The sequence below is a fragment of the Nestor notabilis genome, unplaced genomic scaffold (genome assembly GCF_000696875.1).
Source record: "Nestor notabilis isolate BGI_N333 unplaced genomic scaffold, ASM69687v1 scaffold28716, whole genome shotgun sequence".
Taxonomy (NCBI): domain Eukaryota; kingdom Metazoa; phylum Chordata; class Aves; order Psittaciformes; family Psittacidae; genus Nestor; species Nestor notabilis.
The window spans coordinates 23,590-41,887 of record NW_009931906.1 but is presented as its reverse complement, the minus strand read 5'-3'; the positions used below and the strand labels follow the sequence as shown (position 1 = coordinate 41,887).

The 18,298-nt window shown below is 38.6% G+C and overlaps 1 protein-coding gene across 1 annotated transcript; it reads left to right on the top strand.

Annotated features, from left to right (window-relative positions):
* Positions 1 to 1,266: 1,266 nt before the first annotated feature.
* KREMEN1 (kringle containing transmembrane protein 1) lies at positions 1,267 to 17,921 on the top strand (the record flags this gene model as incomplete). The annotated part of the gene is made up of 8 exons (XM_010016124.1): positions 1,267 to 1,429; positions 5,269 to 5,360; positions 12,669 to 12,793; positions 13,245 to 13,398; positions 13,852 to 14,184; positions 14,759 to 14,917; positions 16,727 to 16,811; positions 17,759 to 17,921. Coding segments are annotated over 8 exons (1,274 nt in total), but the record flags the coding sequence as incomplete, so codon positions are not given.
* Between the last annotated feature and the right edge of the window lie 377 nt (positions 17,922 to 18,298).

Here is an 18,298-nt window from a genome sequence, read left to right as displayed (position 1 = left end):
GTGTTTGTGACTTTACCCAGTAATGCTGCTCAGTACATAGAAATGCTTACAGCAGCGTCATGCAGCAGTTTCAATTCTGTCATAGACTGTTGTATTTTTATACTAATTTTAAATTAATGTATTGATGATTAATGTTACCAAGTGTTAATTATAAAGAAGGATAGACTTATTTATGATACATTTTAATGATTTTTTTTTGGAAGGTTGTCACAGGACAATTGAGGTTGGAGATGATCTCTGGGGCTCATCATTTAGGTGATTTCTGTTCAAGTATGGTCACCTAAAGCAGACGGCCCACGACCATGTCCAGATGGCCTTTGAACATAGAGATTCCAACAGTTGCCTTTCTGGGCAGACTGTTCCCCTGCTCTGTCACCCTCACAGTGCACAATTTAATAACAAATGCTTTGCATTTTTAGTAAAGCTAAAATTGTTCATGCATATGAATATTAATTTGATCAGAAGATGTCAATAATAAGACATATCAAAGCCAGGCAGCATGAAATTTGTAGCTCTGTTGAGAAGGGGATGGTATCTTTAATGACTAGACAAATCATTCTCTGCTTTGATTTCTAATTTGCTGAGTATTAGGAAAACAAAGATAAGTGGGAGAAAATATGGGCGAGGCAGAAGAGTACTGACCTGTAAATTTAACCTGAAAGCGTAAATGCATTAGTAGCAAATGACAGTATCATGGTTGTACTCTACCAAAGGAGGTCCCTTTCTAAGGAAATTCAGACCACAGGAAAAAACACCTAAGAATTTTTCTAAATTAGTATGTAAATGTTTGCAAGATCGATGCTTACAAATCTTTTCACTTTATAAAGCTATAGATATTCTCAACTTTAATTAAACTGGCACGAGATTTTGGGTAGTGTGCAGATATGTGGCAGACCAACAGCATCATCTGATTTCATTTCTGGAAAATTAACAAGTTACAGATTCAACCCGATGAATAAATCACGGGGAAAACAGTGAAAAATACAGTATGCTTATTCAGAAAGTGCATGTTAATTGTATTAACCACTCTTCAGACCTGTCATACATTGTTTAGTAAAGTAATGAAATCATAATCTCTTCAATAGATGTTTGACTCTGAGAGAAAATTTACATCCCAGGCAGCACCTTTAGTTCCCTAAACAATTCAGGAAACATGTTAGTGAAAGGAAACATGATCTTTTGGGATGGGGGTGGAGGGTGAGGGAAGAACAACCAAACACTAAACCTGCATACATTATTTCTTTCTCCATTTCCATTTCTTCCCAGAATGTTACACAGCAAATGGGGCTGACTATCGTGGCACTCAGAACCAGACCTCCCAATATGCAGGGAAACCTTGTCTTTTTTGGAATGAGACCTTTGAGCATCCTTATAATACTTTGAAATATCCCAATGGGGAGGGAGGGCTTGGAGAGCATAACTACTGCAGGTAAGAAATCTGTCTGCTACTAACATTGCCTGTATACCCAGTATTACTTTAAACAGTTGACACAAAATTAGGAAACTTCCTGTCATGCAGTGAAGAATGTCAGAACCATGGATATCTAATAGATTTTGGTTTATCCTGTAATCAGTACCCTGAATTTTCAAGCACCATTAGTAGAATAACTTTATCAACCCAGCTCTCACCCAAAGTCCATATTATATATCCAACCTATATTTGGCATCATGAAGAAAGACTAGAGGTTACTTAAATGAAAAGGTGGAAGTAAACAAAAAAAAATATCCAGGTCAGAAGTACAGGAGCACTAGTGAATGTCTGTGGGAGACTCTGCAACATTATGGTTTTTATCCTCACCCACAAGCGTAGTTCTGTTCTATGTTCTGTTTGAGTTTTGTGCTAAAGTTATGTAGTCACAAAAAAATCTCAGCATAAGCTTTTCAGTGACATAGAGTTGTTACTTGAATTCAGAAGCTCAAGTGTCAGTGGTTACAACACCAGCTTAAACCATGGCAGATCCCCTTTCATTTCCTTGCCTTCTAAAGAGGGATAGAAGTTCTGTGGATAGAACTTGGAGCGAAACTTAAATAAGAACTCCAGAATTCAGGAGCCAAATAAGAACCTAAGTTCAGAGATGCTTAGGCTCTGCAGACTCTTTTCACCCTGCAACATTTAACTCCCTGATGTTGTGCATCAGGAAGTTACATGCAGTTTTACCTTTGCAGGACTGACCAGCTAAGTTTTTATACCCATCTATACTTGCTATGGAAATAGGTGGGGCATAACCTGACAGATGCATTTCTTAAACAGTGATAATCATCAGCTCATCTAGGATGCGTATAAAATTGAGTGGAGTCTCTCACTGGGTAATGGGGACAGAGACGTTCAACCCATGCAATTAAGAACTGAGTTACCTGGGCCATAGCAATGTCTCCTTTGTGAGAAGGTTCAAACCACACCTCAATTCTTCTGTAAGATACTTTTACTTGGCAGTTTATAGGCTTCCTAGGTTTATAGAGCCTATGCAGTTGCCACCTTCAAACTTTACCATATTTAATCAGAAACAGACAGACAGGAAAATATGACAGAGACAGAACCAGCCAGTTAAAGGAGTGTAAGTACGAAAGCACAGAAAAAACATCTTGTGACATGCAGCACACAGATGAGCATATTGATGAAAGGAGTCAGTAGTGCTTCCAGAGTCTTTGGTGACTCGGCAGGGTATTTCTCAGTGGGGAACACTGGTGAAGGGTAGGGAAGAAAAAGACTTACTTGGTATCTCTTCCAGTGGCTGCATCAGTGCTTCAAGATAACACTGTTCAATGTGTTGCACTGGTGGACTCTGTTTTCAGCCATAGAAGGAGAAATCATTATTGCCAGGTTCAGAATTGATGCTTTTTGAATCAGTTCAGCATCTTAGAGGAACAAAAAATATACCACCTACAAAAGAAACACTGTAGGAGTTGGCCATTCTCTTGAGAAAATGGCCTGGAAGCCAAATAAACCCAGCAAGCTGTCTAGTAGCAGATCAGCATGTGAGCACTGAAAGGGCTGTTCCCATTAAAAACATTTTACACCAACTTCACAGCTTCTCTCAGCCCAACACCACCAAGTGCATAACAATTTTCATGACATGTGTCTCTCAATACACATACTAATATAGACCTATAGAAAGGTGAGTGGCCACTGAATTAACTCTCATACAAACAGCAGAATCAAGAATGTAATTTTGACTGTTGCTGTGTGGCAATATCCCAGATAGACTGTACCTACAGGGTCTTATTTTTGGCAGTCATCTCTGGCTAGTGCTTAGGTTAATACAAAGCAAAACATGTACAAGCTATGAAAAAATGTGCATAACAAACAATGTTTATCCAGGTATTCAAGTTATCCTTACTAGAGTTTCACTTTACTCAGCAAAAGAGGAGCAAAAAGCCTATAATCTGGTATGTAAGCCTGGGAAATTATTTGGTTATCAGATACAGCTTTTTAACCTCAATCTACTGGGTGTTAGATTATCCTCTTTGAGATGAAGTTTGACTGGAAGGTTAGCCATTTCCTTCTTTGTTATATCACTTGGCCCAGGAGTATTCTCACAGGTGCATGGAATGATGATAATGATGATCCTACTGAATGAATGCTTTTCAACTTCACATTCTGTTGGAAAAGAAAAAAGAAAAAAAAGCTTGGAAAGTCACTGTTTTAAGAATGTCAGAGCATATCTTTAGCTTGCAAATCTTGTCAGTGCTTTGTGGGTGAAGATACCACTATTTTAGCTGTTTCTCTGCCACTCATTTGCTTGGTGACAATGGACAAGTTGATCTTCCCTTCTCACAGGGCTTTTTTAAAGCCTACTACGATCCTTTGAGGCTCAATTTTAAGAACAACATTTGAATAATCTAATTTTACACTTACAGCATTAATCAGAAGCATGTTATTTCTCCATGGGTGGTCCTTACTTGGAATACTTTGTTTACTGCAAGACACCCTGTTAAGATGGAAATGCCTCATAATGTTCCACTAAACTTAATTTTAGCCATAACAGAATTATGCAGACTGAAGTTTTTGGAGATTCTGAAAGACACTCGCTTGTTTTCTAGTTGTGTGCACTTTTGAGGTTCAAGGCAAAGATTTCTAACTACATTCATCACATTTCTCTGCAATTTCCTTGCATTTTAAGGCATTTATATGTGGAGTGCCATTACCATGGTTCAGTTTCAGACATCTGATTTCTGTCATGCAAGTGTAAACGCAAAGTTTCCTGTGGGCATGAAACCAAAGAGAATTGTGTTATTTCCGAGTACAAGCTTTCCTTGATACTAGCTTTCTACTTTCTTTAGCCACTGGAAGCTCTGCCATTACACCTAAGTTCCTCACACAAAAGTCTTCTGCGTCCACTAGTCTGTTGAAAGCTCAACAGCAGCATTTTAATCAGCTAAATTGAACTTAACTCACCAATTGTCTTCAGCATTCTGTTATTTGATGAAAAATGATTCCCAGCAGTTCTCAAATTGGATCTCCCACGAAGACTTGTTAATGTGCCCAAATGACAAGATGCAGCTGAACTGACACTTCAGTGTAGGGGGGGTGTCTTCATAGAATTCATGCCGAAGTACATGATAAAAAGTTTGTACTTGACCCTAGTTAACAAGAAAAGGTCTTATTTCAACCTGACTGTCCAAAATTACAAGTTAATTTCTTAAATTGATCTTTTCAATACAAATACTTTTTCAAGTTGTACATAGAAAGAAACTTTAAATAACCTAATGACTAATTAGGTATACACTTGTAAATGATGCTGCACAACAGCAAAGAACAATCATGGACACATAAGGAATTACCCATCAATATATCAGATCACTGGAACAGATTTACTCAGCTTTACTGAAAAGGAAGACAAGACCTGAGGCTTTCATAGAAGACTTGATTGGATAAATATTTTTTTTCGTCATACATAGAGAAACTTGGAGTCTGGACTGTTTTGTACCAAGGCAGAAATCAAGTTTAGGAGTCTAAAGAACCTGTACACATGATCTTCCTCTCTCGGTACTGCCCAGAAATAGCTCTGCACCTTTTATACTCGAAGAAAAAAGCAGTTAAGTTTTAGACGCTGCTAGCATTTTATGCTTGCTGTGTGCTGTAATAACCAGTGATCTGAGCTTCCTGACCACTTTTGCATTTTTCTTGGTAAGTCAGTCCAACAAATTAAATATTAATTGCTAGAGCAAGAATAGTGATGACACCAAAGCTTAATAAAATTGATTTTTATGTGGGTTTTTTGAGAATACTTGATGACTTTTCACTCACTCACTATTCTTCTCTTTTAGGAACCCTGATGGAGATGTCAGCCCATGGTGCTACATTGCAGAACATGAGGATGGAATATATTGGAAATACTGTGAAATTCCATCCTGCCGAAGTAAGAGCACCATGAAATTTTTTTAGGCCTGCATCTCTGTTGAACAGATATTGGCAGTTACACCACAGTGGGTACTGATTTTCAAACAGTAACTAGGATAAGGCCAATCAGCTTATTTTCATTTGCAGACTAAGCAATATTTTAAATGGGTCTCTGGTCAAGCTTACCGAATCGTTCCTCCATTGCTATCCTTTTGATCTCGTATCAGAATTACTGGATTATATTATTTACAAATAATACCAGACAGAAAATTACTCAAAATTTAAGGAGTACTGCTAGTATTTTCAATCCATAAAAATATGTCATTCATTTATTAAAATCTAGAGGACAAAAATGAATAGGAAATTAGAAATTAATTTTTTTACAAGGTACACATGTCCATCATTTACAATTAGCTTGTGAAATGATGGCATTAATGTGTATAACACATCATACACAGAATTGCTTGGAAGAAATAAATACAGTGTGAGAGGACATAGTGAAAAGATGAGTATTTGTTTGGTATATGGGAGCTCTGGTCTAGAATTCTGTTGCTCACAGGTGCATATACTTAGCATTGCTGTGGAACCACAAACTGGACTTGGATATTTTAACATATAATAGAATGGAATAGAATATAATAGAATGGAATGGAATAGAATAGTTAGGGTTGGAAAGGATCATCTAGTTCCAACCCCCCTGCCTTGGGCAGGGACATGTCACACTAAACCATAATTCCCAAGCTATTCACCTGAAGCTTCCTTCTGGTATTTAATATTTCTAATGCATCACATTATTTAATTGTCCAAAATGTGGAGGTTTTGTCATGATGCTCCAAGAGCTGGTGAACATCTCTTATGGAGACAGGCTGAGAGAGCTGGGCTTGTTCAGCCTGGAGAAGAGAAATCTCTGGGGAAACCTTAGAGCAGCTCCCAGGGCCTAAAGAGGCTACAAGAAACCTGGAGAGGGCCTTTGGACAAGGGCCTGTAGGGACAGGGCAAGAGGAGTGGCTTTAACCTCATCTCAGCCTCCCCTCTGGCAGATCTTAGGCAGAAGCTCTTCCCTGTGAGGGTGCTGAGGTGCTGGCACAGGGTGCCCAGAGAAGCTGTGGCTGCCCCCTCCCTGGCAGTGTTCAAGGGCCAGTTTGGACACAGGGGCTTGGAGCAACCTGCTCTAGTGGAAAGTGTCCCTGCCTGTGGCAGGGGGTTGGAACTACATGAGCTTTAGGGTCCCTCCAACCTAAGCCATAAACTTCTAAGAATCACATTATTTAAAATATGCCTAAATATTAAAAAGATATTCCAATTTTTCATGTTAACAACCAACCATAACTACACATTTTAGTAGGTCTAATAGTTTATGCCTTTAGTTGCTTTCCTAACTTCTGTGCAAGTACTCTCTAACAGATAACTTACGTGTTTGCTGTTAAGCATCAGGGCAGTTGTCCTTATGTAGGCATACTTTCAATTGGAAGAAGTATATTTCTTACTTGAAGTAAAGTAAACAAACCAAACAAAGAAAAATGGATCTAAAGAGATTTTTTTACGTCATTCACAGTTTTCTTTTTTTTAGGAACGTGAGTGAGTCACTTCTTCAAGCTAGGCAAACAAATACATGTGTGACCTTAAGTCAGGGGACTTACCTAGACTTAAATACAGATTAAGAAGTCTAATTTAAATAACACAAAATCATTTAGCGCTCCAGTACTCGTTGTTCAGAGGACGTCTTACTCTTATTTTTCTGATATACCAGGTTGTATTTAGGAAACATGACCCTCCTAATTAAGAAATTTATCTTGGTCTAAAATGGAAGAATTTGCATTTTCTTTAAAGACCACAGATATTAACAAATTCTCTGTATATGGCACCAGTAAAAAAGCTGAAAGGCAAATTCTCTCCACTCCATTTGTTCTACACAAAGGATCCTTTTAAAAGCAGTCTCACTCATTTTCTCTGTGGTGGGGAGCAGAGGATTTAAACTTGGACAGTTACTTGCACAGATAATCCAGACTTACATTTAAAAAATGTCCTTTTGACCAGTAGCAGCTGCTTCAAGCACTGCACTGAAACTGGATACTAGAAAAAGGAATTGCAGCAATTTAGAACAAACTGTACACTGCAAGCCCATCCAAGTCTTAATACAAACCTCATGGTTCATGAAGCTGTGTAAGTAAAAAAAAAACAACCAAAAAACCAAAACAAAACCCAAACCTTTTATTCTTTACCAGATTTTCTGTTTTCAATAAGCATGATGCTAAATCATAGGACCATCAAAAACAACTTGTGAAGTGCGTAATACAAAACTGAGTTCTTGTGAGCAAGAAAGCAATTGTGTAAAGAAATGCTATTTGAATTTTTTTCAAGAAGTAAAAGAAAGTTTTTTACGTAAGCTTCTTTTCCATAATTATATTTACTACTAGAAAAGAAAAGTATCTGGAGCATAATTTACTTATAAACTATACTCACATACACCACTACAATGTCAACAACATGAAGCATCTTGATTGCCTATAGAAATATGCATGCAATGATTCACTGTTACAATAATTAAGGATCTACAGTTAAGAATTTTTCATTATGATGATGATTTCACATGATTATATCATGTGTCTCATTCACTAATACTTAAACATAACACTTAATTCAGAAATGTGTTCTAGCATTCTGCATGTGTAAACATGCTACACAGAATTTAGCAATGTTAGATGAGAATGGATGGGCATAATTACAGAAGACAGTGGTAGTTACCCCAGTAGGAGCTTAGTCTTCCCTTTTCTTCCTCTCCTTCTCTTAATGGCTTGTCTGCTAGGCAGCCTGGAGTGGACATAAACAAAAGGCAAGAAGGCAGCACTGAGTCCTGAGAGAACATGTGCATCTCACATGGAGAATTCAGAAATGAATGCTTTAGATGGTTTGTTTGCAATGTTGCAGCTATTCCTGACATTTTTAATTTTTTTTTTTTGGTCTCTTTGTTAATGAGGTTAGTTTGAAATTCAAAGGAAATAACTTATGCTCCCAAAATGTAAAAGGCTTGCAGTCTTACTTAATTGCATCTCCATGTTTGTGGCCCACATGAGTCTCTTACATAAACAGATTTCCTGTATGCATGTATGTCATGTAGCAAAGTTGACTGAAATACTGATGAAGTATTAAATAGCAGAGCCAGGTAAGTTGTACAGAGCTGTATCGATCACTCTAAGATTGACTTGTCTACGTTTTAACACAAGAACAAAGGGAGTAGCTTGCACAATTTGAGACGGCATACTGGTGCAGACTACCATTGCAAAAAGCTAGGAGTCTTTTGAAAGACACATGGATGAGCATAGCTGGAATATGGATTTGAAAAAGGATTAATTCCATGATTTAGTACATGTGCCTTAATGTGTAATATGCAGAAGCTCTGGTGTTTGCCAAGACATCGTTATGTCAGATGCTGCTTGAAAGAAAAATAGCATGCTTGCTTAAAAGAGGTGACATTTTAAGCACAAGAGAACAAATGGGTGAAGACAGTGTAATGGTGATGCATCACTGATCAGCATGAACAGTAATTGACTATCTCAGTTTTGCCAAGTTTCTTTAGTAGCTAGAGCAAATGAAGGCAAAAGATTATTTTGAAAATTCTTGAAGCTCAGAGTAACTAAACAGTCATTACCTATCTAGAAATACTTTTGATTCTTCATTGCTTTACATATATGTATATGTGTGTGTGTATACACACACAGACACAGAGGTACACACAAGGTTGTAGGATACCCGAGGTTGGAAGGGACCTCAGGCCACCATCTACTCCAGCCTCCTTGTACAAAGCAGGGCCAGCTCCGAGATCAGACCAAGTTATTGAGTTTGTCAGATTAGACCACGTTTATCAAGTCAGGCCACGAGAACCTCCAGGGCTGCAGTGCACTCCCTCTCTGGCCCTCGTTCCCATGCTTGACTGCCAGCATGGTGAAACGATTTTCCTTGTATCCAGTCTGAACATCTCATGTTTCAACTTAAGGTCATTCATTACCTCTTGTCCAAAATGCATCACTGTGAAGACCCTGGCTCCACTGTTGTGACAACCTCCATGTAGGCATTGCAAAGCTGCTAGGGAGTGCCCGGAGCCTCCTCTTCTGCAGGCTGAACAAGCACCAGTACCTCAGCCTCTTCTCACAGGGCGAGTGCTCCAGCCTTCTGAGCGTCTTGGCTCTCTGCTGAATTCGCTTCAGACAATTACATGTTTTTCTTGCACTGGACATAGTAATCTTGATGTGGTCCTAACAAGTAGAGGAACAGTTCACTTCCCTTGATCTCTGGCTGTGCTCATCTTAATACTGGCTTGTTGGCCTTTTCTGCATGGCACTCTCCTGGCTCAGTGTCTGTCAGCACCTCAAGGGCCTTTTCTGCAGAGCTGCTCCACATACATAACTGTACAGCGTCTTTGTTTAGATTTATATGGGTGGCTTCCTATGCATACATCCTGATCCAGTTCAATAAAGCATGAAAGAGGAGCATATTATTCCAATATACTAAAAATATTGTTGAAAAGCAGTAATTTTTCATCACTGCGCATCTGATTGATATAAAAACTGTTTGCCAATTAGATCGTCTCATACTCGGATTACAAATTATCTCCCCTGTGCTATTACACTTACACTGTGTACTTTGTACCCTTCAGTAGCAATTAAGTGGTGTCTCAGGTTTAGGACCAGCCATCAGTAGCCATAGGAAGAGATGACATATCAAAATCATATATGCATGTACAGGAGTAAATTTTTGTATGTGTATTGTCCCAGTTCAGAGGAGTGTTTAATTACATATTTGATGTGGGACTATGAAGTGCTTTTAGGTGAGCAAATATCCTTCAGCTCACCTTCAGCTGTCGTTTGTTGATTTCATATCAAAGTTATCTGGAGAGCTGGGCACTGACGCTTCTTCTGTTTATTCCAAATCACAGGACACTAATTTTGTTTGCTAGAGAAGAGAAAGTTAAAATATTGTTGGGACACCAGAAAGACTAATTAGACTTTACCCAAATAGTAGGCTTGATTAAGTTACACAATGTAAGCAGCTTTTAAATTACTCAGTCTGGTTCTTCAGTGTGGAACATATTGAAGTACTAATCCTCCGGAGAAAAGGTTGAAGGGTCTCACCAATAAGGTTACATTCAAAAAGAAAAAAAAAAAAGAGAGAAAGAAAGAAAGAGTAGCATTTTTAGGAAATCCCAGGTCTCCAAGGAAAATGAAGCTTTCTCAGGGTAGTGAAATCATGCACTGTAGAGAAAACTGAGCTCTCAGAGTTATCTGCCCAGCTGTATTCAGCTGGGGTGGGGCTGCAAATGGGGATTTCCAGAAGTATGTTAAATCAGGCTGTAACTTGAAGTCTCAGTACTCATATGCACGTTGCTGCAGGGCATATGAAAGCCATCATCCCATGCAAGCGTTTATAATTTAAATTGTGTCATTCTCAGAAAATTATTTTATGAACAATATTTCAAGCAACATCTAATTCTTAAAAATTATACATTATAAATTCAGTTTACATTATGAAAATATACAATATGATTTTTCTTCCCAACTTCATTAATTCTTCTTTATAATACTGTAATCATACTCCTTAAGAGTATAATCATATACACACCAGTATATTTGCTGGTCACTAAGAGATATGCTAACCCTCTTCCTCAAAATAAGGAAGCTGCCATAGGCAACATAGCCTAAGCCTGGGAGCAGGAACTCAGATAGACCTATTGACTGTTCCAGATGTCAGGATGATTCCAATTTTTACAGTAAACTGACATCAGTTTACAAGCTTAGCATATCATATTCCAAAAGAATAAGGACTAACCCATTTTTGTTAAGATTAGACAAATAGAAATTCTGAATTCAAGACATTATTTCAACAGCTGCTGCACATGGACATGAATCAGAAATCCCAGAAATGGGCCTTTCAGAATCCAGTGAAGAGATACTTTCAGGACTACTATACAAGACTTCTCAGTACAAACCCCATCATTGCATTCCTACGGTATTTATGTGATAGTATAATAATACAGAAGCAGTTTACTAACACATGGGGTATCTGATAGAGAAAGGAGCCACCTGTACAAGAGATGACTAGCTCTAAAGGAGCCCCAAAGGAGCTCATCCACATGCTAACAGGCATCAATCAGAGCCTGCATCCCCCTACCCCTCACCCCCCAAAAAAGAAACCAAACCAAAACCCAAAAACCAACCCAAAATCCTACTGGTAAATCAAAAACCTGGACCAGTGCTGTGGGACAGTAGTGAGAGTTCAGAGTTTACTGGGTACTGGAATAACAAATGACTGAGAAAGTCAAACTCTTACAGTCTCTTACCGCATCACATGTTATACGGAGCAGTGGAAGTGAACAAAAAATAATCCTCGTCAATCTGGCACAGAAATAACTATCTGACCAATGAGCTGGTAACAGATTCATTCCAAGTATGTGAGCAGATATGACAAGTAGGCAAAGGGTAATTTTATGCCATTAGCACAGCATTATATCATACCCCACATCCTCCCTCTAGTAGTCATGTCTAACTTTCAGTGCTTTGATGAAAAGTGCAAGAACAAAACAAAACAAAAGCAGAGGACAGATTATGCATTGAAGGGGGAAAACTTTCTGACCTCCCATACTGACCAGCGAGCTGTGAAATGTTGATTCTTACACTATAACTAGATGTTTCTTAAGTAATATTGCTCATTTTCAGTCTCTTTGTACATACCAAAAAATATGATACTTTGCATTCATACCAAAATTTGAGTTTTAAGTATTAAGAAATTCTCCTATGTAAGTATATAGTCCCTCCCATAAAACTTGCTAAACTCCATCCTAAAAGAGTTTAGGTTTCCTTTCTCAAATATCCTGTTTAGAAAATTTCCAGAATGTCATTGTTTTGAAGCTCAGACTGAAATCACAGTATTGATTTTACATTGTTAGAATATGCGTGGTCATACTTTAAAACCTCCAAAAAACTTTTGAACCCACATAATAACGCCAGGGTTTTTTTTGTAATTGTCTCTATCAGGAGAAGTCAAACAGGTTTTTACCTTGACTGTATTACTGTGGCTTACAGGAACCAACTACAGAGTATTGCAGGTGTATTGCTAAGAAGATACGACGCTATTTCACTATCTGTCATTTATCCCTGGACATGTTTAGAAAATATGACAAGGATCTAGCATAGAGTAACATTTCCCATACTGCAAAATGAAGACAAGGACATACAGAGAGCTGCCTAGTAGCCAGGTAGTGCATAAAGTGGTCTGTGTCTTGGGTGTTTCCAGGCACACCTTTAGAATGACCATTGTCTGTTATTCTTGCCAGTGCCGGGGAATCTAGGGTGTTACAAGGACCATGGAGAGCCACCACCTTTGACTGGCACCAGCGAGACCTCCAATAAACTTACTATCCAAACATGCATCAGTTCCTGTCGAAGTCAACAATTCAAGGTGATTTCTTTGAAATACATTTACAAGATATATTCAAAGACAGAAGATAGCAATATGCAGAGCTCTTCATCGTATTTCCCTGCCACCTCCCCACTTTTTTTTTAAAACCTTTAGGAGGTCTAAGGTCTTCCTCTGTTCCAGGGACCTAGCCCTCTCTCTGCATCCAGAGCAGTTTGGGCAAGTGACCAATGAATAATGCCAGGATGCCAGGACAAAATATGCTTGCTTCCTGCAGTTATGAGTGATAGGGTGCCCTAATGGCCCTCCGTTAGATCTCTCTCAAGTAGCATCCTGACAGCTCAAACAAAACCAGTTTGTGGTGGGACCTCTGACTAATCGTACTTCTCCAAAACACACATACGCTGCTGCCAGCTTTCTTGCTCATACAACCTCCTGCTGTCACTCCTTTAAATATTATCCTTCCCTTCCTTATGCTTCTTTGTTGTCAAAGTTTGCAGGCATGGAGTCAGGTTATGCTTGTTTCTGTGGAAATAATCCTGACTACTGGAGATATGGGGAGGCAGCCAGTACGGAATGCAACAGTGTTTGCTTTGGAGACCATACTCAGCCTTGTGGTGGGGATGGCAGAGTCATTCTTTTTGACAGTAAGTATTGAAACAGGAGCAGTTTTTCCCAAAGGAGAGGCCTCAAATGTTCAGCAAATTAGGGAAAAGGGTTTAAATGCGGTGAGAACTGCTGCACACAAAACAGCAAAACACCTCAATTCAGTATAAAATAAAGCTGCTTTCCATTTCAGCATAAAAGTCATATCCATTAATAATGTGAAATAGTCCTATGAAATTATGCCTGCTCAGGCAACTGGCTCATGCTGTAGAGGTTGTCTCTTACTTCCCCCCAGATGGTACTAACTCAGCTGTCACAAACAGTATGTCACGGAAAGACTCCTTCGGAACTGATCTTACCAGAGGGTAGATACATGATCAAGTGAGGCACCTCAAATAAAATCTCAATCTATACCAACTTGGGCTTTTTTATTAAACTAAACAAAACTTGCTATAAACCAGTTAACACAGCTCCTTCTCCTCTTCTTTTCACAGCCCTTATTGGTGCATGTGGAGGGAATTACACTTCTGCCACAGCTGTGATCTATTCCCCAGATTTTCCTGACACATACGGCACAGGCAAAGTCTGTTACTGGACCATACAAGTTCCAGGAGCATCTCAAATCCATTTCAGCTTTGCCCTTTTTGAAATCAAAGATGCTACAGATATGGTGGAACTGCTGGATGGCTACACCTATCATGTTCTAGCTCGTTTCAATGGCAAGAACCGGCCTCCCCAGACATTTAACATCTCTTTGGATTTTGTCATTTTGTACTTTTTCTCAGATGAAATTAATCAAGCCCAGGGATTTGCTATCAGATACAGAGGTAAGAGACCAACTTTGCTGTTTCTACCTTTCAATGAGCTGTTAAGGCATTTAATTCACATAAAAGATTTCTGAATTGGCAAAAAAAGAGCAAATATTTTAACTTCCACATCCATGGGTGTTTCTTCTATCTTGTTGCCACTGCTCAGTGGGTAAAAGCTTTACTAAAATTTCACTCAGTTTGGAACACTCCAGTCAGCCATATCATAAAATAGCCAAATATAACTTTAAAAAATTCAATCTTTTACATACCTGTCAAAACAGATGGAAAATGACAAAGCTGAAACAAAACAAAAAAAGTAGTCTACCTGCATCTTTGTTAATCTTGGATCTTCACAACAGTCTGTTAGAAGAAAACATTTTAGTCCTTCAGTTGTACCTACTGTTATGATGAAGAGTAGCTTCCAGAAAAATTTGGAGAACCCCAGCTTGGTGAAGTACAGGCTTTTTCTGGCATCAGGCATAAATTGATTATTGGAGATCTGTAAGTAAACCAGACAGCTGTTTACAAGCATAAAATAAAGTCCAACTATACTTTTTAAGAAATAATAATAATCATACTCTCATGTTTTCAGCTGTGAAGGACAATGTGCATCAAAACAAGATTCCAATGAATCAGACCTTTTCAGAGAAGATAAATGAACAAGGAAATCTCAGCATCAATGCAGCCCGGTCATCAAAGATACTTTATGTTATCACAACCAGCCCAAGTCATCCCAGTAGCTCCATGCCTGGTAATATTACAAGAAAATGTGGAAACGGGAAAAACATTTTGCCAAGGCATAATCTAGAGTTACTATTTTCTTTGCCTCCTGCACTACATAATCTGATCCACTGTGCCTCTTACCAATAGATGATTTTTTATTTAGTCTGATTACCACTAACTGTGCTGCTCTCATGACTTTTCAAAACTCACTTCTTGGCCTAAATCAGTTAGAAATACTATGAAGATGCTGACTCGTTGTGAGTGAAAGCAGGTAATAAGCAGCCTCCTTACTAGAGTTAGCTTCAGTAACCAGTGCATACCATAGAGGAGGCAAAAGGCACTGAAAAAAGAGCAAGCTTTTGTAGCCTTGAAGAGTCTCAGTGGGGGAATGTGTCCAAGTTACATCAATTCACAAAAACTACAGCAATAATATAAAGAGGGCTCTACAAGGATGAAGAAAGTTAATGGGTGTAGGGATGATGCCACTGAGAACTGTTACATGTCTAGAGCTCGCTTTCAAGATACCATTCAGGGAATTGTTGAGTTGTAAATAATTGAAGAGTAGAAATGCACTCTTGGTGAATATCACTATTGGCCTCTCCTGTCTTTCAACTACCCTAGGTATCTGCATTTAGATATTGTTGAAGCTGGGCCATGATCCCACTATGGACACTCTAATAGTTCTGTAGTCCTGAAGCTGTCTGCATTCCAAACCTGAAGCATAAGGACATGACTGCATGTGAGCTGCATATACCAAACTATCCAGGATGCAGAACATGCTCAGGATTCTGGGGAGATACTCTGGCACTAGACTCAGGCTTGTGCCTGAGTTACCACAGCTACATTTAAGCTGCCTAGTGTTCCACTAGCTTTGGCATATTGACCCAAGATGAAACTGCATCCTTGGATTTTATGCAGTTAGGACAATTCTGTTAAAATCCTGATGAACAGTCAATGCTTTGAGGAAGGGGCACTGGGTGAGAGGGAACCTACACTTCATTTTTTTCCTGCTTTGAGCTTCAGGACTTTTGAAGGTGACTGCCTTGATTCAGTTCTAATAATTCAAGGCCCTTGCAAGGCTGTGTGCTAAATACGTCACAGTTAGTTACTTTCTAGTGCCATTCCTTTTCCCATGTTGACTTGCTGTAGACTCCCACTGCAAGAGAACTAAACTCCAAATGAAAACATGATCTAATGATTTAGAAATCAGGTCACTTGGAGCCCAAGTCTCTCAAATAGTTCAAATGTTACAATGTGCCAGGCTGTTCCTTTATTCCTGCTTGATTTGTTGGGACAGCCAGAACTAAATTGAAATGTAAAATAGAATGACCAAGAGCTGTCAGTGTAAGATAATAAAATAGCGGATTACAAATACTGATCACCTGTTTGGTAGCCTCTAGAATGGAAAAAAAACCAACCTATACTTAGTGATTACTTGCATAATTACTGATATAAAAGCAGGCCATCTCCTTGCAAATAGAGAGTCACTACTGGTAGCATATATTCTATTATGTTCTTTAGTCTGCTTTTAATTTTTTCTCCCAGTTTTGATTCCTTTCCTAGAGATTAAATAATTTTACTGGTATATGCTTTGATTTTCCCAGCTTTCAATTTTGTAGGGATCAGGCATGTATGGCGAAAAACCAGTTCTGATTGAGAGTTACACAGTTTCTGCCAGCCTTTGCAGAAAACACTTAAAGGTGTAAGGCACATCTAAATTACAGTTTTGAATAACACATTAGAAGGCTATGTGTTTCCTTTGGCAATATTCTTACTTTAAAAACTGTAAGTAAAGGAAGGAACTGGAAACTTCTCCTCTCCCTTTCCTCTCTTACAGAGTGGACAATATACAGTCTCACAGCACTGCTCATCCTAAGTATTACAGCCGTAATAGCAAAGATATTTCTCCACATTACCATGAGGTGAGTATGGAGCAAAACTGGCCTGGAGAACTGACATCTCAGCTCTGTACCAAGCCTGATGCACTACATTTCTCTGCCTTATGATACTGTCAGATTGGTCACATTCAAATCTAAGTTATATATTTACTTACTTGTATCCTCATGAAAGGTACTAAATAAGCACATTTTTGGAACTTTCCAGTCTGTTAGGATAGCATTTGCTGCTGGAATATTTATTTTGGTCTTGTTTTGACAAGATTTGTATTTTAAGGAATAAAAAGGCTTCTCGTACTGCGTGATGTTATACAGCAAAGAAGAAGAGGTAACAGTCATCTGGCATTGGGGGGAAGAGGTCAAATTATGGTAATACTTTGTGGGAAAAAAAATAAAACCTCATCGCAGCACAGGGAACTGGGGAAAAGAGTTAGATACAGGATAATTAATACTTACTGTCTTTTACTGAAATATTGAAAATGGTTCAAAAAAGAATCACAACAATGAAAATCTGTATTGACACTTAGCCAGTTTTTTGCCTATTAATAAAAACAACATAATGTTATTACTGTATTTCTCTACAGTTATACCAAGTAATTTTTATGTCCTCTAGATGGACATTCATTGAATAAAATGATGGGCGAGTTATCAGTGAATCATAAAGGTTGAATATTGTATTTACATACCACAAACAGGCTTAAATATACAAGGAAATTTATATATATTCATGGCAATTAGTAATAGAATACGTACAGGCTTCTTAATATTGTTGCTATATATTGTAGCAACTATTCGAGCAACAGAATGCCTAACTTTTCATTTGGTCAAGAAACAACCAACAAACACTCCAAAACCCTATATAACTGTGCAGCAGCTAGAAAGAAAAGGTGTCACAGATTTAGTGGAAACTGACTAGTAACAGCAGCATTCCCAAGTACCTTAACACTCGCAGTGAATTAACACTTGTTTCCTAGATCCCATCAGATACCATCTGCAACTGAAACAGAAGATTCCAGTGAGGTTACCTCTGCTGGAGAGATCTGGAGTATATTTTACCAACCGTCCACGTCGATATCCATCTTCAAGAAAAAGCTTCGAAGTCAACAAGATGATTGCAACCCACTAGTGGGAAACTGAAGTGTCTTAGTTTACAAGAATCAACCTTAAAATCCAGGTGACTTGGGAATAACATCCCCCCACACCCACACTGACGGGTTTTTGTGAGAACCCCCCCCCCCCCCCCCCCAATCTCATACTTGTCTTCCAAAAAGTGCACTTCCAAAGGCTTTTGAGTGACTTTGCCTGTCTTCTGCTCTCTTGGGTACACTAGGGACAACAGCAGCAATTAATTGCAGTGATAGTTTTAAACTGTCTGGTGTTCATCACATCTGTGGTGCTGTTAATTGTTGCCTTGAGACCCATGCATTTAAAATCTATGTAAAGCCCTGTGAAATACAAAATGCCCTGTACTCCTGCAAAAAGTAATTGAAGAAGTATCTGCAGGTTGAGGACTT